Below are 25,228 nucleotides of genomic sequence, written 5' to 3'. Positions count from 1 at the left end.
AATTGTTATTAGGCATGCCAGTTTTCACATGAATGCTAATGTTGTTAAAGAAATACTTTGTAAAAATTCCATTCCCACTTTGTACGAAACCATATTCTTTACGACCTCATTTCTATCAAATTATGCATCGTAAAAAACTATAAAATATTTATTGCGTCATATAAGTTTCCCTGTGAATAACTATAAACCTGAAATTAGTCGATAGTAGAATTAGGATTGTAAAATGGAGAATAACAGTTGCGGAACTGATTTGGATATCCTCGAAGAATACTTATTCAAGTCAAAACTACGTCAATCTACCTTGATAGATCCTGCAATGATTTTATTCTCGTGTAAAGTATCTTTTCTGTAGGAATCGTCATAGGTGTGAATAGGGCCATATTTTTGAATTGTATCATCAACTTCACGACACAATAGAGTGTGACAACTGCAGGTAATTGAAAATGAAAAGTTACCAGTATTTAAAAGTTTTTTCTTGTCGAGAAACATTAGATCTATTTTAGGAAATGTAATTTCTTTCATTCAGTCAATTTGACCATCTTCTTCCAATGCGCAGACAAGTTCATAATGCCCTCCGATAGAACCAGAGGTTCCTGCAGTCAAAAAACCACATTTGTTTCATTCAGCCAATTTTTTCATTTAAATAAATACTATGCCTGTGTGTATTTTGAACTCTGTGGGACTTTAGGACATGAAATACATCTCATTGGTCCTTCTGAAGATTTTCTCTTTTGTGTTTTAGTCTTATTCAATACTAATGCCCTTTTTTAGTATGGTTACGGTTCCAAAAGTATACATATATCTCCTCAATTTTTCAGTGACAGTAAAACCTTCGATATTTTCAATATCGTAAAAAGGTATTTGCTTTTTTCACGTCTGAAGATTTAGAAAACAAATGGTTTGTATAGGCGCTTCCTATTTTTGAATTCAAATAAAACAAAGTGTGTGTAAGATACCACCGAAATTTCTAATATTCCTTTGTGTGCAATATACCACCGTTCAAATGTCCGCCACTGGAGTGTATCCAAAACGTCCAATTTGTCATGACTTTGGCACATAAACCAGGCTGAATTTGACCTATGGCATGAGTTATGTTGACCTTGAGTACCGCTGAGTACTGCTCCAGAACTCGTTCAGCGAACACACTACGTCGTTTATAGTCGTTTGCCTTCAAATCCTGGATCAGTGCAGGCCCAAGTCACAACGCAAAACTCGTCAAGTTGTGGTCTGCAAAAGGCCGAGTTCTTGTGAGCGACACAAAATCGACTGCCTCAGTTTCTCCCGCACACTCTCGCAGACAGCGGCAAAATTTTTGGTACATCTTGCGTTTCATCGGCTTACGAGAGTTGTTCGATTGATACTGAACCTGTGGATTCAAATTTATCCACTACAGTGCGAATAGTTCGTTCGGTAGGACGATTATGGCAACCGTAAAATGACCGAAGCGCGCGGTACGGTGCCCGAACGGAACACCCATTTTGATGGAACAATATGATTAGTTGCACGTGTTGCATCTAGCCATCGAATTCATTGAATAGAAAACGAAGATAACACTGAATGATGATCGCAAAAGAAATGGTCAAGGATGTTTGTTCCCACGATTCCCAACCAAACATTTATTCCGAACCTTTCTTAGGAATTGTTTTCCATATGTAAATGTATATTTGCATTATTCCACCTATAAAGGATATTTCTGTTAAAACAACCATTGTTGGTGAATTTTTGTTCTTCCGTCCATATTATTTTTTTACAAATATTTCCAACTTCCCTATTTCTACGTCTTAACCACTTCGCAGATCGTACTCTCCTTCCGTAATCCCTTTCATTGAGGTGATGAACTTTGCGTATCCTGTAGCATATATATTTGTTCTTTTTCAATTCAATTAACAAACGCATTTTTCAGCAACAAAGAAATTTTTTTAAGAAACCATTTTTTTTCTAAAAATAGTGATTTTTTTCCATTAACATAATGCAAAAAAAAATTGTCGAATTGCTTATAAACAATGTATTTGTTTATAATAAATTCATTAACAATAGCTGTAAAAAATTAAAAAAATATATTATTAATTAGTTTTTAGCCACGATACTTTGAAACAATGAAAAATTAGAAAAAAAAAATTCGTAATGTATTTTTTATAAAATTATAATTTTCAATTGTCAATGAAAAAATAGAAAATAACAATTTTTTTATTTTGGCAACGGTAATCTATTTTTTTGCCTATTAAGGATAACTTCACCAAAGAAAAAAATGCCAGGGTTTAATAATTATAGGGATTTTTATATAAACTTTCAATTCAGAAAAAGTTATCAATTAACAAATTTATAATCAACGTTAAAATTGGGATAAAAATTTTTTGACTGCGGATTATTGTTTATTAGTGTATACCAACATTACATGAATTTTTTCATTCTTTAATATTTACATTTAATATGTTTAAATAATTTTTTTTTGTTTTTATGTCAGAGTGACGAAAGGCACGCGGAAGCCAGACTACCCGCTTTTGGCTCTATTTTCAGAGCTCTGTAAAAATTATAAATAATCGAGATACAGTTTCGGGAGTCGGGACTTTTTTTACGCAAATTCATTGATCTTTTCAAATCTTTTTTCAAATTTCCAAAATATTGAAAATTTTCCGAGATATTAAGAAAAAACTATATCCCAATTATTTTTTTTTCACTTAATTGTTTATAACTTTTGTAATTTTCATCGGTGCGTTTTCGGACGTTTCCTTAAACTTCTAGGCAGAAATACGAATCGTAATTTTTGGACAGGGCTGAAAAATGTCACCAAAAAGAGCTAAATCGAGTACATGTGAACCAGACTACTATACGTAACTTTCTTGATAGGTTGTTCAAAGGAAAATCATATTAAAAAACTCATTTTAAGAAATATTAGTGTTAGCAAAATTTTGTACTACAGATTCAGTACAGAAAACAGTTTTGAACGAAACGAAAGATACATTTTAAAATCTAATTCGATTATTTGAAAGCAAACCAGAATATGGATTACAACAATGAAAACTTTATCATAAATTGTACACCTAAAAAATTCAGTTACTCAAATGTTGCAAAAATCGAAAAATTAGAATTAAGGTGCTTGACATACATATCAAATCAAGAGATTAATTTCAAAAATAAAATTATTCACTGAAAAAATATTTTTTGTCCATCAATATTTTGAATGAAACTTCAAATCAAAACTGAATTGTTTTTTGAAATTATTACTGCAAATTTTCTCTTTACTTCGAAACAAATTTTACAACTATCCGCCCTCTGTTGGAGACTCACTGCATCTCGGTATTACTATAGAATTTGAGACCTCAAAGTATGTTGTTTGAGAGGAATTTCACATTCGTGCGCCATCTCTTAAAGATTTAAAATACTAGTGACTAGAACTTAAAAAAAATATTTTTGACAATAAATCGGATTAAAAGGTGAAAAATAAATATAATTTACAAAAACTAAAAAACACGCTTTTGAAGAACATCGAACTAAGAAATTAACATTTTTTTTTGTAAATAAGCTCAAAACAACAAACGAAAAATATTAGTATTGAGTACTGTGAAAAAGCGAGGGCGCTTTGTGTCATATTTTTGTATATCAGGCGCCCGTCGCTTTTTTCACAATAATACTAGTATTTTTTGTTCGTTATTGTTTTAAGCTTATTTAAAAATATATTTTTAACTTTTCAGTTCGATGTTCTTTAAAAGCGTGTCATTTAGTTTTTTTTAACTCTATTTATTTCCATTCATTCGTGTTCGTATCTGTTACGGTTTAGAATATAGCAATGTTACCACTTGATAAAAGAAACGGCCTGTATGGCATTTTTTATTTAATTCGAATATAATACTAATGGCACATGTATCATAACACTAAAAAAAATCATAATTGTTGATACGTCGACAGTTAGAACCTGAACTTTGCTGATAACATTCGTGAATGCTGCACGTAATTAAATCTCATAGTACATTGTCTTTAGAAAAAGTTCGGGTGCATCATGTCGTCATCAAATCCATCTCAGTGCGCCCAAATCCTCGTGTAAAATGTCCATAAGCAAGAAGAAATGCCCTAAGTTCAACAAACCGGAAATATTGGACAAAGTCCGTGGTGTGTTCAAATCGCCCAGTAAAATTTTATGACAGGTTTCCAGTACCCTCAATTGCCGAAGATATAGCGAAAAGATGTCATCGAATGCGTCCAAAACACCTTCTGATCAACAACCTTCACAACCTCATAGCCCGCTCTGCTTACCGGATATCCCCCTTCCGACGCCTCCTCCAATGGCCAATATAATGATGACTTCACGCTTCGATTTGCAAACTAGGGGGGGTTGTGGATACAGGAGGATACTGAGCGCCAGAAGTAACGAATATCGATCGCCTTTGATGAGCAGAGCTAGCGTACCTCAGAACCTTGATTACAGAAGTCCTGTTTTATCTAGACATAATGTAGGGGTGGTACAGGAACTTGGACTATCTCCTCTGCCAAGGCATAGGAACTTCGATGACCTTTCTAAGTGGTGAGTATAAAAGGAGTTGCTGGAGTCACATTGAACTGTTTGTTTTTTGTCTGTAGTTGATGCTCATTTGGTATCGATCAGAAATCGATTTAAGTAATATAAAATTGTTCTCGTTCTTGTTTTATAGACTTCACAAACAATTCAAACGAATGAAGTTGATGAGTCCATTTGACTCAACTTTAAACCAATGACATTTGTTCCTGGTTTTACGAGCTCCAATGACAATTTCTATAAATGTTTTCTCGCTATCGGAAAATTACAGAAAACACGTAAAATGTCTTGAGAAACTACTCATGTTGATATGGAAAAAATTTAGAGATATCTGGTGAAGTACTCATGATCTGTATGAAAATAAGAAAACAAATTATTTCTCTAAACGGCGGAAAGTGTACAAATATGTTTTAGTACCAAAATCACTTTATACTAGAAGTGATTGCATATCGAAAACAATCTTTGATGAAAGCTCAAATCATTCCCAAAGAAGTCTCAATTTGGAATTGACAAAGAATTGTGAATATTTTTCCAACTATACTGTTGCAACTCAGTACTAGCTTTGCTTATTTCGAGAGGATTTTTTTGCTGTCTCACTCGATCGTCTTTCATCCAAGATAATGAAAGAACTCATTTGAAAACTTGATAAAGAATTTGTTATGAAAAAAATAGGAAAAATACGCTCAGGAATGAACTAACATTGAATAGTTGAGTGAAAAATACAAAGAATAACCAAAAACTTACAATATACTAGTACCAAGAAGGATCGACTAAATGTAGATTTGCTGCATCCTAAAAATGCTCTGGAACTATTTGTGAAGAGTGATCAATGAATACTGAATGAATTTCTTAATACTCGTTGATGATCTTGACCTTCCTCAATATTTATGAAGATTCAAATGCTAAGGTTGCATCTTCGCTCCGGTTACCATACTAAGGCTAAATAATTAATGCGCATCCTTGCAAGTTTGCGTATTTGAAACCCTATCAGGCTAGCAAGGCGAATCCACTAAAAATTGCAAAAAAATACATCAATTTGTAGCTAATTAGTTGCCAAATCAACAATTTTGTTGCTCGTGCAACACCTTCAATTCCAGGAAAAAACAGTTTCAAGATACCACGATCATAATAAATAAAAATATATATATAAAATTTTTTCGCTATATCCAAGGTTTAGCAATTAAATAGCAACTAAATATTCTATAAAGATCAAAGGGAAAGTATATAATTTATTGGGTTACCTTGCTACCTTGATATCACGATAGCATTATTTGCGATTTCTAGGGATCGGCACGAGCAACAAAATCGTTTTGTTGGCAACTAATTAGCAACTGATTAGCTACAAATTGATGTATTTTTTTGCAATTTTGCTGGATTCGTCTAACCAGCCTGATAAGGCTCGTATTTGAAGATTGTTTTATATTTCTATATCCTGTAATCGCATCAATTTTGATGTCTAGCAACTTGAAATATCAAAAGATGTAATGGTGAACACCGAGTTTTTTTTTTTTAGAATATTGAAGTTGATGTTGCAACATCTTTCAATTCATATATTTGCTTGAATGTATTTGAATTATTTTATGGTGATTTTCCATATTTGACAATACTATGCCCGTTTTTCATAGTTATTTTCTCTATATTTTATTGTTATATATGCTCACACATCGTAAACACTATTGCGCCTTTTCAGTCATAAAAATCCTGGTATTTTTGGCTATTAACATTCAATGCAAAAAACAACAACATAAAAACAGTTTTATTCATCGAATTGAAAACCTCCGAATAGTTATATTTCTAACTTCTTCAATTTTGACCACTTGAATTATTAACTCTGTTCTTCTAGCTTTGGATTTACGCCTAAGAAGCAATTAGCGAGGTCAAGTAGGGTGAAAAAACATGTCTCCTGAAAAAGTTTTACTTTGGCTTTTGAGGGACATCTTAAATGAACCTCAAAAATTGTATTTGTTTTCATTATCTATGAGTCTTCATGGACATTTGCAAGGAAAACTAATTGCAAAATGTATTTAAAAAACATACTCAAATGTGAGATTTCCACTCGAAAGTTTACCAAACGTTGACAAGTGTCTCGCTATACGATATCATCTTTTGGCGTCACAATATTGTTCTCACAAATTCCGTGTCTTGCTTTTGTACTAATTTGAATCATTACAAATATTACTACCTACCAAAGTTGTACATGATAAATTCATCACCTATGCTATATACCTATCTCCATGATAAAGTCATATATAGAAAAGACATACATGATAGAAATACTCGACATTCATTCTCTTGCTTTTCTCTAGTTTTCTTCTTCTTCTTGTTTACTGGTACTAGTCAGTAGGTATATTTTAGTTTATAGTAAGGGTCTGAGTGGAAGACCAGTTTCTCTCTTCCTGGTGTTGAGAGAAAACTGAACTGTCACCTTTTATTTACCTAGTTTTTGTTTATTGAAACTCAATACTGGTTGTGAATTTTTGGTAAATAATAAACGTATTATTATTATTATTAAATGTAAGAATAACTCATAAGACTGGGATCGTGATTGAATTTGTGCCTCTCTGTCTAATGTTGAATTGGTCTCTCCATTCAAAAAACTAATTATATGCTCTTTTATTCTTTTGGAAAAAGTTTTTTCGGATTATCCGACATGAAATTTTGGACAAGAACCGCGAGTCAATTTTTATACTCCTGAATTATGTCTTTGTTGTTTTCAATGAATTCACTCAAATTATCATTTATTCTGTAGGCTACGTCCAATTCTTTGTCTTAGAAAAAACGAGTGATATTACTAGTAGGATCACCAAAGTAAGTTAGAGTTACATAATGTCCAGTATCAGTCTTTGAAACTGAGTAGACCTGGTTCAGAGCTTGCTTTTGAAATTTTTTTGGAAAGAATTGAGTCTATTATATCCACTTCGTAACCGTTGTTGACAGCAATATGTTTAATGAACAATCAGCTCTTTTTGTAAATTGGTTTCTGGAAGTGGAATATTCAATAGTCTGATATAGGCGTATATACGAATTGTGTATAATGATGTACTTGTTTGTTGAAAATTACAAAATCATGTTTATATTATTAATTCTAGTGATAGTCAAGTCTAGAAAATCTATAGAGTTATTCAGTTCCATCTTAGTCGTTAATTTAATCGAAGGGTGGGTGTAAATCAGGCTAAGACCTAAGATATCATCTAAGAGTAGGAAAAAATGTCAGTTAGCCTATTGATATGGATTTCATTCTCTAGTTTGTCGATTAAAATTTCAGCTAAGAAGGTTGGCATATCTTTAGCCAATCTGTATATTTTCTGTTTAATTATTGGCTTAACGAGGTTTCAGTCTGAAAGGCGCTCAACTTACTCAATTGTTTTTATTGGCGGAAATAAATTTAGGACATCAAAATATATTAATTCAGCGTTGTCGAAAAGAGTTGTGTTTTTTAATGTTATCCACTGAATGGAACGTATTATTTTTACTGAATCGTGGTTTGAAATTAGCGTAAGATGATATTGTATAGGGAAACACGTGTAGCGATTGTGTAAACTCACAATACAATATTGTGCCGCCCGAAGATGATATTGTATAGCGAAACATGTGTCGCGTTTTGTAAACTCACAATACAGTATCGTTACTTTCCCTTTTTTTATTTTGATTTTACTTTTTTGCTCTTGACTCATTATATTAAGTCACAACTATATGTTCGTCTCATTTTCTCTTATCCGAGTTGATTCATTATCATAATTATTACCTTATCAAACAAATATCATTCACATATTTGTGGAATTGGAGAGATCTCCTCTACTGATTTTAGCTTTTCGTTCAAAACTTTCTAATTCTAGATTAAATTTTGTGCAGGATATTCATCAATTTTTTATGTTCTGGTTTCAGTATTACCATAGTTTCATTTCATCATCCACTCTCAACTGTTAAATGCTTCCTATCGTTATACTTTGATTTACCTGTTCACATGTTGATAAAAAGCATGCTAAATTCATAGTCGAGAGAGAATATTGATTGATCCACGCGTGACAATTTCATCATAGTCCAATCTTTACAACAATGAAGATTGATTTGAAACATAATGAAATTTATATCAATTTCAGGGACACAGAATTCAAACAATCAGTGTGACTCTATTCTAATATTTAATATTATTTGTCACTTCACCCATGAATTGTATACTTCTAGGCCTTCATTTGTACCAATGGAGCGCGAAGAGATACCACTAACCAGAAGTAAATACTTATCGAGGGACTCTCTGCTATCTCAAGAGCTCGAAGAAGTTCAAAATTTATCCCGGGAGTTATCTTCCAAGTTCAGCGAGACTTGTAAGGAAGACATTTCTCCAGAATATCAAAGCGTCTTCTACAACGATCACTATATGTCGGATATAGACGAAAATGAAGAAATTAAAGAATTTTTCTGCGGGTATAATATTCCGGAGAGGCGATATTCTGATAATTCCGACAGAGTGGTTGTGGATCCTAACGTCAAATCGTTCGGTAACTACAATACTTTGCCATCTTTAAGTACGTTCAAAGGTGTTAAAAGTGTTTCCCAGTGTCAGTTTGCTGAAGTGAGCAGAAGTTCCGGTAGTAACAGTTCCATAAAGAGTTCCGATTACTATGTGTGCAGTCCGTTGACAGTTCGGAGGGCGCATCATAGCGATTTGTCCCAGAAGAGCATCCTCAAGAGTCCCCATAGGCCGGTGGTGAAAATAGCAAAAATCAGGTATTTACTCGTTGATTATTTTCATTGTTTCTTAACTAAAAATTTTCAGTTCACATTGTATTGGTAGAATTATTAAACTGTTATAGTCATGAATGCCAGATTCTGTTAGAAACTAATTGGCAATATGAACATCTTTTAGTATTTTTGGTACGACAATCTCTCCGAATATACAGGGCGACATCGCGTCGTTTGAAAACCCTTGGATTTTTTTTTATTTTCTACGTTTTAATTTTAAAATTTTGTTCACAAGTTTTGTCGAGAGTTTTGTAAATATTACATTTGTAAATTTAAATTTATTTTGGTGCTTGTTATTCAGTTAATCAGATGTTCAAACTAATGACCAACTACTTCCATACAGTAATATAGATTTGAGTGTCATTATTTTTTGGGTTGAAAAGCCATCGATTTGTGGAATTTCTTCCTGACGTTTCGCTGGCACGCATTAAGGTTTAAATAGTATGAAATATATTGCAGTATGAAGATTTATACTGGTATAAACTTCTGAAGAAGTCAGCCACTCGCGCGAGCGAAACGTTAGGAATAAATTTATCAAACGACGGCTTTGAAACACGAAAAATAATGGCCCTGAAAATCTCGGCCACGAAATATAGATTTGATTCCAAACATTCCGAAGATTTCGTTCCAAACATTTCGAAGAGTTGGTTGTGTACTGTTAATTCAACTATTTTAGGTATCAACTATCAACACATAAACAGGACAAGAAGTGTCAAATTCAGTGAATATGGGGGCAATTCTATGTTGCTTTTCTCCCCAATTCATTATCGTTGTTAATCTAAACCAGAAGTGTGATAAGGTCATTTGATATTTCATCAGAGGGGCTTTCTTTTGTATTCTGCTTTTATTATTGATCAGCATTTAGACAAATATTCACTCAGCATTATTTTCAAATAAAGGAACCCCAGCGTCTTCAGTAGATTCGCGGTGAAATGACCCTGACAGTACTTCGTAATATTAGAGAATGTATCAAGAAATGCATCTTTTATTTTATGGGTGTACGTGGTTATTAGGTAGAATATTTAGTCAAGTAAATAGTAGATCAACACCTCAACAAATGCTATTCAAATTTACAAATGTCGAAGAATGTTAACATGGTTAGACTAGCTTGGATTCTCCTAATTGGATTACCTGACCTTGTTTCTGTACAATTAAGGGCAGTTAGCCAGATTTTCTATTACAATTATCTATGTGTTATTAAATTTATATTGCCTCTCTATAGTTCGTTCATTATTGTCTGAGAGTAAAAGAATTTCAAGAATGCAAACATGTCGCTACATCAAAGAAAGCAACATGATCGTCTCAAGCAAATAGCACCGCAATTCACCCACAAAATCATTGTGATATGTCTACCCTCTATATCTCTTGAGGACGCCGCTAACGAGCCATTGAAATAGGGATATGCGACGAAGAACGCGAAAACACCGACAAAGAATGGGAAAATACCGCCAAAAGAACCTCTCGATGTTTTTTCTGATATTACGTTCAAGATAATATTATTAGGAGTCAGACTGGGGGTATTAATATAAATGATCCATATATATATTCTGTATGATGAAAAGATAATTAAAATATGGTGAAAACTAATTTTGTTCAAATATTTTATTTTGAGAAAGACAATTTATATTTAAAATAGTTTTTCATTATTTAGAATTGTTACCTTCTACAGATCTATAAAATAATCACAATATTAAATTTACAATTGAATACAAATGTAGAAAGGACAAAAAGTTATTGCATTTCATAAATTAGCTTTTTGGAAAAAAAAATCATATTTGTCATTAACTTGAGTTCAAAATTTTGCGTTGTTCGACGTTTCGGATTCGACTTTGACATTTTCAGGTGGCTGCACTGAGAGATACAGTTTATCTATTCTTGTTGGCTTGGAAATGAAGATTCATATTCCTTATTGGATTTTATAGTTGATTCAGAAACAATTTCATAGATTTAATGGAAATACTTACTTCGAATAAGACATTGCGATAATTTCAATCTGGAAAAAGTCTACAGGGATTCGTTGAGTGATTCTTCACTGGATGAATAAGTTTCATCAGAATTGATGAAAATTGAAATAATTTTTTTTGATAATGAGTCTATACGATCATCCAGATCCCACATCTCTGCTTCGATTCTGATTGTTTTGTGGATATATCTTTCCCAAGCTTTTCGGTCGACTGCTTCCAGAGCACTGTATAGGTATTTCTTTACTTCATACAGCTTGAAAGTCTTATTATTCCTTGTGATGAATCCTTCAACTTGAGCCCAAACCAACTCTATTGGATTCAATTCACGGCAAGGCGGCAACCCAAGAACTGATATTCCTTCAATCTTCGCTATCTCATCAGTGACATACCTGAAGAATTTTGACTTATGGCGTTCAACCAAGTTGAGGAGCTCCTTCAACATGGTCGATTCAAAAGGAATAGCTTTCATTTTTAACCACTCAGTAATATCTGCTTTCATCCAACACGACGTTGGTAGCTTCTCGACTCGTCTACTGTGGTAACTTGCGTTATCCATTAGTATTACGGATCCTTGCGGAAGTTTCACTAGTATGTTTTTAAACCATTCTTCGAATACTGTGGCATCCATTTCTTCATGATAGTCCCTATTTTTCTTCGATTCAAACACCATCAATCCATCTTTCATGAATCCTTCACTGCTGCCTATGTGAGTGATGATAAGACGACGACCTGTTCCAACTGGAACCAGTGGACCAACCTTCCATAAAGGCTTGTCTTCCACTTTTGATGTTCTGATCTTGCCAAACCTTCGAGACGGTACGACCCTCATTGACCCATGAGACAAGTCAGAATATTGTTTTATCTACTAGTTGTTCTAGAAGCTTGAAATACAAGTGATAGAACTTTCTGTAGGTGGGAATTGAAATAGTTTATTTATAGTAATAGTATCAGTAGTTGAAGTTGAAAGTGTTATGATAGACACATAATACAATAGCGAGAATGAAACTGTTTGAACTACTTTTCAGTTGAATCGAAAACTAATTATTTATCTGATACATAGTATCCAGAAACTCAAAAAAGGCCTGTATAAGTATGTTGAATAAATTAGTACTGGCGAAATTCAGTTTTGGTCTGCACCGTATTGAATATAAATTCAATGATATACCTCCCTAAAGGACGAGATGGAGCAAAAGAGAATAGAACAATATAAGACAAGCCCTTTTAAATGATCGTGTTTTGAATTCTTATCACGTAGATTATTGAACCATTTGTGGATCAATTCCGCCCAAATGTTCCGGAGAGATTTTCTGTATAAAATTTTCCCCGTAAAAAGTTGAAATGACGAAAACACATACGGCATAAATAAAAACAAGTTTATTGATTGTATTCTTCTTTTTTTCTCTTTGTTTTCGGGGATCATTGGTCCCGGAGCGAGTTGTTTGGTATTCGCATGTCGAAGTCTGATGCATTATTTAAGCAGAGAGACTTGTTTCGAATTGAGTATGGAAATTGGAAAGATGGAACTTCTCGTTTCGGCTATGAGCCATAACAAAGAAATTCATTTCGTCATGCAAATCTGGAAATCAAATTGGGATTCAGTTCTTACGTTTTGTGGGTTTCGGAGATGTCGTATTTGCAGCGCTGGAATAACGAGAACTTCCACAAATCCTTTTTGTCATAAATCTCGTTGAAATTATTCGGCTTTGTTTTTCACTTCACGGTGATGTATCATTGTACGATATACAGAGTGGCATACCGAAAACCAAACATTATTTTTGGTACCTAACCCAACCAGCAAAGTTGTTTTATAATTTCATGGTGTTACAACAGTTTTATTTTATTAGTATTCAATAATTGAACTGAAAATATAGGCCTGAATTATCAAATATCTGGTCAATTATTGAAGCTTATTAAAGGTAATTGTCTGACATCCAAAAACTTACCCGTCATTTCCTCTAAACGCAGGATAAATTAAATATCAACAATATTTCATCGGCGTTCATATAGGTTATGTCTAATATTCACCATGTATTTAACATTAGAAAATGGATATTTATTATAAAAAAGGTAATATGGGATGAATATAAATAATTTATATAATAAGAGTCACCAAAGTGTCATTTATTAGCAAAAATGTTGCCAACTAACAATCACAATAGTTGTGTACCGACAGCAGAGCCACAGCGAAGCAGAAAGGCATACAAATATTAACAGGGCCGTATTCTTAGTATTCTTTATAAAAAAAACATCAAAATAACGGGGTGCTTAGTTGTATTTCAAAAAAATATTTCAAGTAGAAATGAGTTGTTGAGGTTGGATTTGCGACTAGAAAATTAATACGTTGATAGAGTGAATTTTTGTATAATTAATAATTTTACCGAAAACATTTATAAATGATTGGCGCGCTTAAATTTTGCTAATAATAGAGGCTATATATTTTTCAATAAAATTTCATTTGCAGTAAAAATATCAATCTTCGAAACACAAACAATGTCTTTAACAGTTTTATGAGTGCAAAAGTGAAATTTAAAAATGGCTTCAACCTTTCTATTTGTTAGTTTTCAGTTGGTGACATATATTTTATATTTTCCTAGTGTCCAATACAAAATTACTTATTGCGTCTTCAAGAAAACGTTTTTAACACTTTATTATTTTATTGTTATCGTTTTTAGCTGTATTATATTTCATAACGCCTACTTGGAACTACTAAAAACTCTTATAAAACTGTCTTCTGATTATTTTATAAGTATCGTTTAAATATGTTGCAAAAGTGCAGTGAGGGAAGTCTTTACAAAACTATTTTTTAAGAGTGTTAGACAAATATTATAGTGACTGCCAAAATGTTTATAAAACTGTTTTGTAGTGTTTGTAGAAGGCCTCACAAAATATTGATCATAACTATAACGTTTTTTAAAACGGTGCCAATTTCCTATTTATAGCAGTTTTATAAACACATTGAAAACATTTCTGGGTGAAATGCAGTTTTTAAATTTTTTTCTCCGAAACGTTTCCGCAACTATTATAAAATACGAAATTGCTAGTTGGGAATAAGATAACATAAAAATGCTTGAACCTCTCAATTTTCATTCCGAGGAGAAAAAGTACAAGCATGTAAAGAGTTCTTTATAATCAATACTTAACGGCCTACAGACATGGTATCCTGGTTCGCTAAACTTGGTTCGCACGAACCATATTCCTCATTTGTTTTCCTGTGTGTTTAACTAACCAAGATCGCCACAATTTCTTATGAACTTGGTCTTCCATCGGGTTGGAAAACATTTGTTCGGTTCAACGATAGGGCGCACCAAGTTCGTCTGAGTAAAGAAGAGGGTAACCATTGTTCGCTTGTGCTTGTGGTGAAAACTTGATATGTAGGGCGTCACAAGTTCACATAAATATGTGAATTATGTTTCGATTATTGTTGAATAATTGGTGTAGTCTTTCGCACTGTTCTCCCTAAGATGATATTAGATATTGAGGTGAGACTACTTCTCCCTCACAAAGTCACTACTTGTTCCATTGCGATCTTTTCTTCTTATTTCTTGTAAAACCCCCAAACTCATATAATACAACAATAGCAGCTGCAATCTTCGAAGTACTCATCCCATCTGCTGGAATAAAACTGGTGAAGTGGCGTGAAGTGTCGTTGTTCACATTTCTCTCCACTGTGTGCAGGGAGTGACGAACTAAGAACTTGGTTAGCTGAACCAAGTTCAGCGAACCAGGTTCCCAGGTGGTCTCTTTAGTAGAAACTGACACCGCCCATAGAGACATTTTACTCGTGGTTGATGAGTGTCTATCGAATCTGAGTGATCTAAACTACATTCCAAATGAGGTTTTTCAATTATGTAATGAATATTAATTTAAGGTGACAACCAACCGAAGTATTTGCGTTGTCATAAAAAGGAAATGATGTAGATGCACAAAACAATAAAAGCATTTTTTTTATGGAGAAAATCAGTTTCTTCATGGGTTTTTCTGAAGATTCTCACCTTTACAATGTGAAACTTAAAAAATTTGTAGTGGAGAACTTCTATTTATTCCCGATACATATTTTCCTGAATTTAATATATCTTCCACCAAAATAAATTTGCTTTTTATCACTAACTTGTATTTTGAAATTTGTCTATCAATAAAAAAGCTGATGTGCGCACAGACACTGAACATTAACGAATTTTTCCTTGATGAAGTATGTATTAAATTCACGCAGTAACTTACTGGAAATGGATCACAGATGGATCAAAAACAACTTCGAACGCTGGTGCAGGTGTTTTCAGTCGCAGACGCAGGACAGAGATGTCAACCCGCCTAGGGACTTCTACGACTGTATTGAATTGTGTGTGGAGAGATTGGTGGAACCAACCGCATACACAAGTTAATAACAAATATTCTCGGACAGTCAAGAGATGTTGGAAGCTTTTGGCTACCAAGCAAAATTAGTGGTAAATTGTCAAAAACAACTCTCCCCAATAGGAAGACTTGCCACTGGTCTGGATTCTTGGCCATACTGGCCTGGAAGGCGATAAAGCTGCTGACTCCCTTGCAAAGGAGTCTGGTACAGTTTCTGGTACAATGAAGCCGCATGCAGCGGCTTGCAGCGGCTTCATTGTACCAGAAACTGGCATTGGCAAAGCCTGAAGCGATGCACAATCATTGAACACCTGGATGACAAGAAGATTCATGGACATCTGGCAAAATCTTCCAAGATTGTCTCACTCCAAAGCGCTCATTCACTCTTCGAAGTTTGAAATCAAAGAGTAGGGATGAACTGCGATATCTAACAGGCCTTCTCACAGGTCACTGGTATCTGAATCATCATATGTGGAGAGTCGGACTGTCTGAAGACAGTCTGTTTGGTAAATGATGAAACAGCAGAGCACATACTTTATTCCTGCCCCGCTGAGAATCGAATCAGGTTTTTCGAGTTTGGCAGAGCTGTTCTCTTACCTTCTGACCTGAAAGATCACTCACCATATAAACTAATCGGCTTCTTCAAGAAGCTGGGTTTATTTCGTCGAGTGTGAATAGGTGGGAACCACAATCATCTTTTGCGGGTTGCGGTTCCGATAGATAGGCAGGTTCCGATAGGTAGGGTTAGGTTGATCTAACCTAACCCTACCTATCGGAGTTAACCGAAAGTGTTTCCTTTCTACACCTGTATTCAGTTGTTCATTTAAACTTTCATTTCATTCAGATTGTTGAAGATGAAAATTCCCATGAAGATTAATGAAAAATAGGTCCTGATTCATCGCATGAATGAATTTATGATATATTCTTAGATCTTCGAAAGCTGACCGATCAGTCTTCACATTCACTTCATATCTGGTGCCTTCTAGATATCATGCTGGCATAATTTTTTCTACATCTGCTGAAAGTGTTATTTTAAATCGCCCAAGAGATTTTCCAGCAATATTGTGATTTTAATTTCCCCTTTGGCGACGTCTAGGTACTTAATGTTGTTCATGGAAACTGCTTGGATAGCACGATTCATATTTTCCGATGACCGCTACTGCACAGTTGCTGTTTATTTAATATCTGGTTTCAATTTTCACCTGAAACTTATATGAAAGTAAAATAGGTTTTGAATATAGGATAAAGAAGAGAAATTTTGTGTAATTTCTACTACGATTTTTATTTGTTACAACTGGTTTCTGTTTATTAAACCATTTTCAGTTCACTTGGGAATTGTTTGAAAAACCGAAACGAGTCGTAACAAGTGAACATCTTAGTAGAAATTAGACAAAAGTTATTTTCTTCATCCTATATTCAATATGAATGTCTTCAAAATAAATAGGCCATCAATCGAACAAAATAGATCTTATTCATTTCAGTATACATGAGTGAATTAATTCTAAAGTATAAATCCCTGCATTTCTACGCCAATTGGTGTATGCCAGTGTGTAGAAAAAACACAGTTGAGTTAAGATTCGCCTAGTATTATTTCAATTTGATACTTACTGAAATGAATTTGTTGAAAGAACTAAGAAAGAATGCAGTACGCACTAGTATAGACAATTCTAGTTAAAATTGTTCATGGTGTATGAAGTCACTTTTTTATTGCGGGATACTACAATAACTAAATCATCATTTCTATGACACAAATTTATTCATACTGATCTGAGAAATCTGCCCAGTATTCCACGGATGCGTGAGCAATATCATGTTATCAAAAGTATGAAGAAAATAAATACATTATAGTGGGGAAATAAAAGTGGAGTCATTCTAGCCTAATATGTCATAAGAGACGCATTTTTTCCCTACTCATTATATAATGAATTTTCACCTATTCATTGGATAATTTCATACAGATAATTCAATCTCACCGAATGGAGTGATCTCAAAAGTCCACTCAAGTGGTTGTGGGTGTCTTATATAAACCTACCTATATGATTCAGGCATTAGTTTCGCACAGAAATCGTCAGTCATTATTATTTGCAACACCATATAGGGAAAACGAACACTTATGAGCAATTATGGAATAGAAAGTATTCATCACGGATTATACATTCACTCTATCAACTGATAGAATTGTTGAACGACGATTGCACACAGCTCTTGAACAACTTCATTTTGTAAAGATTTAACTTAATTTTTTCAGACTCCGCTGAATAATACATCGACAAAAATACGACGAAAACCTAACGCAGATCATTTATGTACTTGACCTTGAATTCCCACTGTTGTTTTCAAATTCACTACCCAAATTAAAAAAAATAATTGGTTGCACAGAGTATTGAACATATTACCCAAATCACTGCATACCATATAAAGGTATATCAAGTACATATTATACCATAATTTAAAATTTATTCTCCGGGATGTCGGCAAATTTGAGATAGGTGTTTTCACACAATTATGCAGATATGGGAAAGAACGGTTTTGGCTTTCTACTTCTCCATAATACAAAAAATGTGGAAATTTTCCAAAAAAAGGAAGGAAGCAATCAATTTAAAAATTAACTCTATACAAAGATATGCAGATTATGCAAAGAAGTAACTTTCAGACGCAAACTGGAAGAAAGAGCCCTCCCGAAACAGCTATTTTTATACAAACATTGAATTAAACGAAAACCTTTTTGTCTATTCCGTTTGTATTTCAAACATTCGTAATGGAATCGAATCAGATGTCATTCACAGGATTCCTACACAACATAATTAATGAAAGAAGTAAAATTTCACTTAGATGGAACACTGGCATCTTTACTGGTAGACATCCAGATGTTTCGCCGTAAGACATTTGTCTTATTGACGCTTCAGTACGAAATACGAATATAAGAGAAATTTGTTTATAAAATTACGACTTTTTGTCACAAAATGGGTCACATCCACCCATGTCATTGATGGAAGTACGTAAATACCAAAGGAATCCTGTTTAAATTGAAAGGGTATATTTTAGGGGAGATTGATTTTGGGGAAAGAAAGGTTTCTACTTCTCCATCTTGATACAACTTTCAGACAAAAATTAATCTCTCCTAAAAATATACCATATCAATTTGAATATGGAGATATTTTCAAAATGAAACAATATGTCCAAATGTTTTGGCTCCATTGAAAGTATCCAATAGGAAAATATGTTAATTTTGAAATATTTTTTCCGAAGAAAAAAGGTGTTTGATAGAGATCAGTAATAAAATTTGTTTATATGTGCTTTATATTTGGTTCGACCATTTCATTCAAAAATAAATTAATTTTCTTCAATGTTTTGGTGTGAATGTGAATTACAAAATATTTTCAGACTCGATAACAACAGGTAAATATATACTCATAATTCCATTGAACAGAATTATGCCACACTAAATGAAATAACATGCAAGTATTACCTTTCTTTGATCCTTCGGTTTTTGATCTTGCATGTATGGTCTGTGATTTTTAAAGAAAATTATCTACTAACTGTGTTATATTTTTTTCTGAAACATGAGGAACGTTAAAAGTCACTAATTCCAAAAATACGGTGGCAATATCCGACACTGGTTGCTCTTGTCATCCAAATATTTTTCCGAGTAGTACTTCACATCTACTTATAACAATGTCCCGGAATATGTTCATTCCTCCCCCTAAATAACACTATGGGTATTATTTCTCTTTGAAGCGAGAAAAATTCCTCATTCCAACACCCCTCGCAATAAGATTCGTTCCGGTATGATTATCCATCATTCAAAGGAATACAATGGAAGAAGGAAAGGCCACTTATTTGTTGCATATGTAGGACATAAATTTGGATTTAGTACAGTGGGAGTCCTGTACTTCTGTCGTAACGCCCATTATAATTCCAGAGGGTGTGCGTTTAATATGTGACTCATACTCGGTCGCTGAAAATTCATATCAGGAGTATGTAGGTGTCTTGGAACAATACCGAAGTCTATCTTCAAATTGTGAAAACTTTGAATTATAAGGAAAATGTAATCCTAAATATAAATAGAGTATCAATTCTCGTTAGACTCATATTTTTTCATTGCAGAATAATCATGTTCAATAAAAAGTAATTGTATTCGTAAGAAAATGTCATAGGACGAAACTTCAGTAACGTTAGTTACGAATACGGGTTGTATAAAAACATTTCTTAATATAATTGATATTTTAGCTATTCTAATTTTATTTGTTCTTTCATAGATCTCGAATCATAGTCATATTAAACAATGGAAGTCCGAACAAATGAAATAAGAAGTTTTTTTCACTACTAACCTGAGAAATTGCTATTATTTACTCCATTCCCCTAACGAGAATTAATATTTCTCACCCTTGGTGAATAATGTTAATAAAAAAACACCTAGGTAAATAATGAGAACAATTCTATAATTTTAAAGATATTCACAGAAACTTTTGTTAACTCAATCAGGCGGGGTACACATCATCTCTAAATCATCATCAATAGAATTTTCCCCCATTTTTCAATTACTTATATTGACGTTTCACTCATATAGATCTTTTAACTTCTTCAAAATGACATCTAAATTTGAATTAAAACCGCATTTGACAAACTGACAACAATAATAATCATTGTACAGTGTTTGGTTGCCATGAAAACGCCGGCAAACGTTTTCCTGGCCTAAGTAGATGTTGCGCGCTTAACATCGACATCGCGTATTCAACATGGACACTGTACCGTTTCAATTTGACATGCAACAATTCATAGCTGCCTTGGGTTATCATATAACCAAGGACATTTTGTTCTCACTATAATGCAGAATTGTGAAATTCTAAGTTCTGTACATACAGAAGCGATGAGAGAAGTGGAACATTGAAATATATCAAAAATGCAATGAAATATTTCCCAGATTCATATAAAAATTTGACACATGCCAAATTTTTACATAAATAAAGCCAGTCTGATTATAAACACGCTCCACTCTACTTGATATTCCGATATATTCAACAGATTGTTAGAAAATTACTAATGCCAAAATTAAAATTGTTAATATATCAATGTTAATAGTGAAACAAATTCTATATATACCTCGGCTGAGAAAGCTATTATTTACCTCGCACCTATTTTTTATGTGTTGATTTCAAAACAAAATCAGTGGGAAAGAAGGTGTTGGCCTTTCTACTTCTCCATATATAAACTCTTTCTTTGTATGAAGATGAAGAAGTGGAAAGTCAAAACTTCTCTTTACCAAAAATGGACTTCTCATAAAAATATTTTCCTTGCAATTTAAAAAGTCAGTGGTTTCTGCACGTTTTACTGTTGAATAAGTACTATTGATTCTGGAAAATTGGAATAGGTCATACTTTCAGGCTTATTTTAGGATTTTGGGTTCTTTCGATATCCTTTCGAACAGTTTTTCTATTCTCATTGTCGCAAATTTTTGTGTTTTTTTAATCAGTGGGTTCAGCTAGCTTGACTGTTAAACTAGGGCAACAATGTAGAAATTTTCGTTTTTTTTAAAACTTGCAATAAGTTTAGGCTCCTTCTTTCACTATTACATCACAATTTGTTGCTTTCTGTTCGAAATGAATTTACTGGTAAGGCGAGAGGGAAAATAATTTATTTTGTTGATTTTTCTCGAAAATAAGAGGAATCAGAATACACTAAGACACGAGCGCAGTTTTATTACAATTTACAGCCAAATTTAGTTTACCAACCCTATTATAGTTCAGATCTTGATCCAATTACCTACATGATTTTTCAACACTACTGAATACAAAGAAGCATTTTTATCCGAAATTTCAGAAAATTAAATTACACCGGAAGTAATTTTATTATTTGATGAAAAACTATTGAATATTTCATCATAAGCAATTACTATTTCAATTAGTATGCTTATTTTGAACAGAGCGTTTATGTGTTTGTTACTAGACATATTATGTATTTATTTATACTAATACAGAACCAACTACAGTTAATTACAATGAATTCTGTACTATTTTATTCTTGAATCATGTTCAGCAGTTTGAAAACTCAGTTTTTCACGAACAGAACAAATTTGAAGTAGATCTACCAGTTTACAGGACAAAAGAACAAAAATCGCAATCAATACATAGTCTAGATTCATCCATGTATTTCGACTCATCACATTCACACGAATATTCGAAAGAATTCTCTACCTACATTTCTTCATCTCTCTCCCATATTGGAAGAATATATATTTTTGAAACAATATTTCCCTAAATTCCGAGTTTGACGAGTTGAAGAACTCACTGTTATTTTTTCCAAAATAATTTGTAGCTCTTCTATATATACCTTCATAGCCAGCAGAATCAACTGATTTTTTTAAAAAACCAAAAAATGGGAAGTCAGTGGTAGGTATAACAATAGGACAAATCATCAATATTTTTTATTTATCCCAAATTTGAAAAATGTTTCAAAACAATTATTTCTATTTCTATTCACCCTAATAATCATTCCAAAAGGGTTATGAAGGAGACTAAAAGATCCTGAAATTATTGCAAAATCTTTTTTCTTTTAAGTGAAGAAATTCGATTGAGTTCTGTCAGCTTAAAGTTGAGTTTAGCTGAACCCACTGATTTGAAAAAAACCAATACCCTGAAAAATTGGCATTAGGGCTGGAATGAAAGGGTATAGAAAGCCCTAAAGATATTTTCATGTTTCCATATTCGCACAATACATTCATATATTTCAGCTTATCTTGTGTGTCCGAGGCAATCAATTGATTATTCAATTATAAAGAGGAGCCAAAATTGTTGAATATGTATATCAAGTTAGCGATGCACTTTTCGAAATATGCAAAACTAATAATTTCACTTCTTCTATTGACGACTTGTTTATTTTGTGGAAATTCATGTTCACTGAGGATACACTACAAAAACACACTTTTGTCTATTTTCCACTATATTTCTTTATTGTTGACCGGTTTCGGCTATTACACCATTTTCAAAACTAACTGATTACATTTAAATCTGAGTAATTTATACCTATGTTGCTTATTCTATCATAAATGATTTGATATACCTGATACCCGGTACCTGAGTTTCATATACCTGTAAAATCCATGAACATAACAAAGCTTTCAATATAATGTAGGTTTTGGTTCAGGAGAGGACTATTATTTAAATCAAGTTGTTCGTTGAGGACAATAGAATTGGGATTTTTCTTTGACCTGTTTATTTCCATAGATTCCAACAGATTCATCGTTTTCCCTTTTTCGCATGTGTGTAGGATCTTTAAATCATCTTTATCTATTTTATGTTTCGAATTTTGAAGATGTTCGTACATTAATGATTTTTTATCCGAATTGACATGTTCGTGGTACCCTGTATCAAAATTTCTCCCAGTTTGGCCTGTATATATGGCGGGACATTCACCATATTCTATTCGATATATACCAGTGAATGCCCCGCCATATATACAGGCCAAACTGGGAGAAATTTTGATACAAGGTACCACGAACATGTCAATTCGGATAAAAAGACATTAATGTACGAACATCTTCAAAATTCGAAACATAAAATAGATAAAGATGATTTAAAGATTCTATACACATGCGAAAAAGGGAAAATGATGAATCTGTTGGAATCTATGGAAATAAACAGGTAAAAGAAAATTCTCAATTCTATTGTCCTCAACAAACAACTTGATTTAAATAATAGTCCTCTCCTGAACCTATAATCCAGGTCCCAAAACCTACAGTATATTGAAAGCTTTGTTATGTTCATGGATTTTACAGGTATATGAAATGCAGGTACCGGGTATCAGGTATATCAGGTTTATCAAATTATTTATGATAGAATAAGCAACATAGGTATAAATTACTCAGATTTAAATGTAATCAGTTAGTTTTGAAAATGGTGTAATAGCCGAAACCGGTCAACAATAAAGAAATATAGTGGAAAATAGACAAAAGTGTGTTTTTGTACTGTATCCTCAGTAATAATTTCACAATTTGCCATTATTCTGTTGCTAACTAGTTGCGAAACATTTTTTTTGCTTATTCAAAAAAATACATGGGGTCTCGCTAAGTTGACGTCAAGTTAGTAATACAACTTTTTTATCGTCAAGTTTACCAGAACTTTGACTGGGCTATCAGTTTACTCTAATCATTCGCTTATTAGCTGTGGAGAATTTTTTTCCTTTTTTGTTGGAAAAATACATGGTGTCCTGCTAACTTAGTGACACACCTTTTTTTTTCGAGTTTGTCAAAACTTTGTCTAGCTAGACCCATAAATTGTTCTAATAATTTACTTATAAGTTGCGGCAATATTTATTTTATTTTCTTTTTGTTTGAAAAATACATGGTGTCTTGCTGAAATAATGACAAGTTAGCGATACAAATTTTTCCTTACTGAGTTTATCAGAACTTTGACTAGGCCATCAGTGAGATCTATTTATTCGGTGATTAGTTGGTGTCTTGTTAATTTGATATCAATTTGGCGAAAAAATATTGAGTTTTTCAAAACATTATCAAGACCATTAGTTTGCTCCAATAATTTACTAATTAGCTGCGCAGAAATAAATTCTTTTTTTTTAATGTACAATGTCTTGCTAACCTGACGTCTAATGCAATACGCATATATACAGACGGCTCAAAAACCAAAGAAGGCTCAGGATGTGGAGTGTACTCCAGATCACTAAGTCTAAGGACTAAGTGGGAAATGGGAAAAATAACTAGCGTGGTTCAGACAGAACTGGCTGGTATCTCAATCGCCAAAAAACAAATAACCAGGAATGGAATTTCTGGCAGAAACATAACAATCTGCACTGATAGTAGACAAGCCCTATTAATTAGCCTTGAACAGACAACGTGTAACCTCAGGACTAGTACTAGAGTGTCATCAAGATTTAGCCAAAGCATCGATAGATAATAACATTATCCTAAGGTGGATAAAAGGGCATGACAGGAGTAAAGGTAATCGCATTGCTGACTCTTTAGCCAAGGAAGCGGCTGGACTAAGAATTTTAGGACCCAGTGGCACCCACGGCCTGATGACTTCGACAATTGCGGTACTACCCAAATGTTACACTCATGCTCAATCCCTAAAGAGATGGAATGGAATCAAAGGATGCAAGCTTGCCAGGATCACCTTGGGCGACCCTGGGAAGCTGGCGCCGAAGAAATATTTGGCGATGAACAGAAAGAATCTACGCTTAACAATAGGATTTCTGGCTGGGCACTGGGCTAGTGGACACACATCTATGCAGGATGTGTGAACAGGAAGATGAGACTCTCAGGCATGTCCTTTGCGGGTGTCCGGAGTTATCGTCAATAAGAAAGTGTGTGTTCGGCGAGTCTTGGCCTACACCTGCCGATATAAAGAAGATGTCCCCCAGAGATCTGTCCACCTTCCTGGAAAGGACAGGATGGACGATGACCTAGAAGGACAACTCCTTGGGAGGATGTACAATGGGTCACATGCAGCCTAAGTGCTGTGGACCTACACTCCCCCTCCCTACTCTACAGATATAGATAACCTGACGTCAAGTTAGTGATACAGCTTTTCTATACTTGAATTTTTCAAAATATAGTTTAGATCATTAGTTTACTCCAATTATTGGCTTATCAGTTGCGGGAAAATTTTTTTCTGTTAAAAAATACATGGTATCAGCAATTTTTTCA

The 25,228-nt window shown here is 33.5% G+C and overlaps 1 protein-coding gene across 1 annotated transcript in view; it reads left to right on the top strand.

The window, feature by feature from the left end:
- The first annotated feature begins 3,916 nt into the window (after positions 1-3,916).
- The window catches only part of esn (espinas), a 569,590-nt gene continuing 548,278 nt past the window's right edge, over positions 3,917-25,228 (top strand). Inside the window, exons 1-2 of the mRNA XM_074183601.1 lie at positions 3,917-4,519; positions 8,696-9,238. Coding sequence (XP_074039702.1) covers positions 4,182-4,519; positions 8,696-9,238 — 881 coding nt within the window. The 5' untranslated portion in view covers positions 3,917-4,181. The remainder of the gene's footprint in view (positions 4,520-8,695; positions 9,239-25,228) is intronic.

The sequence above is a fragment of the Leptinotarsa decemlineata genome, unplaced genomic scaffold, assembly GCF_025532065.1.
Source record: "Leptinotarsa decemlineata unplaced genomic scaffold, Ldec_3_MD MMD2_tig00026340_RagTag_RagTag, whole genome shotgun sequence".
NCBI classification, from domain to species: Eukaryota; Metazoa; Arthropoda; class Insecta; order Coleoptera; family Chrysomelidae; genus Leptinotarsa; species Leptinotarsa decemlineata.
Note: the sequence above shows the minus strand (reverse complement) of the source record. Positions and strands in the feature narration are given on the sequence as shown.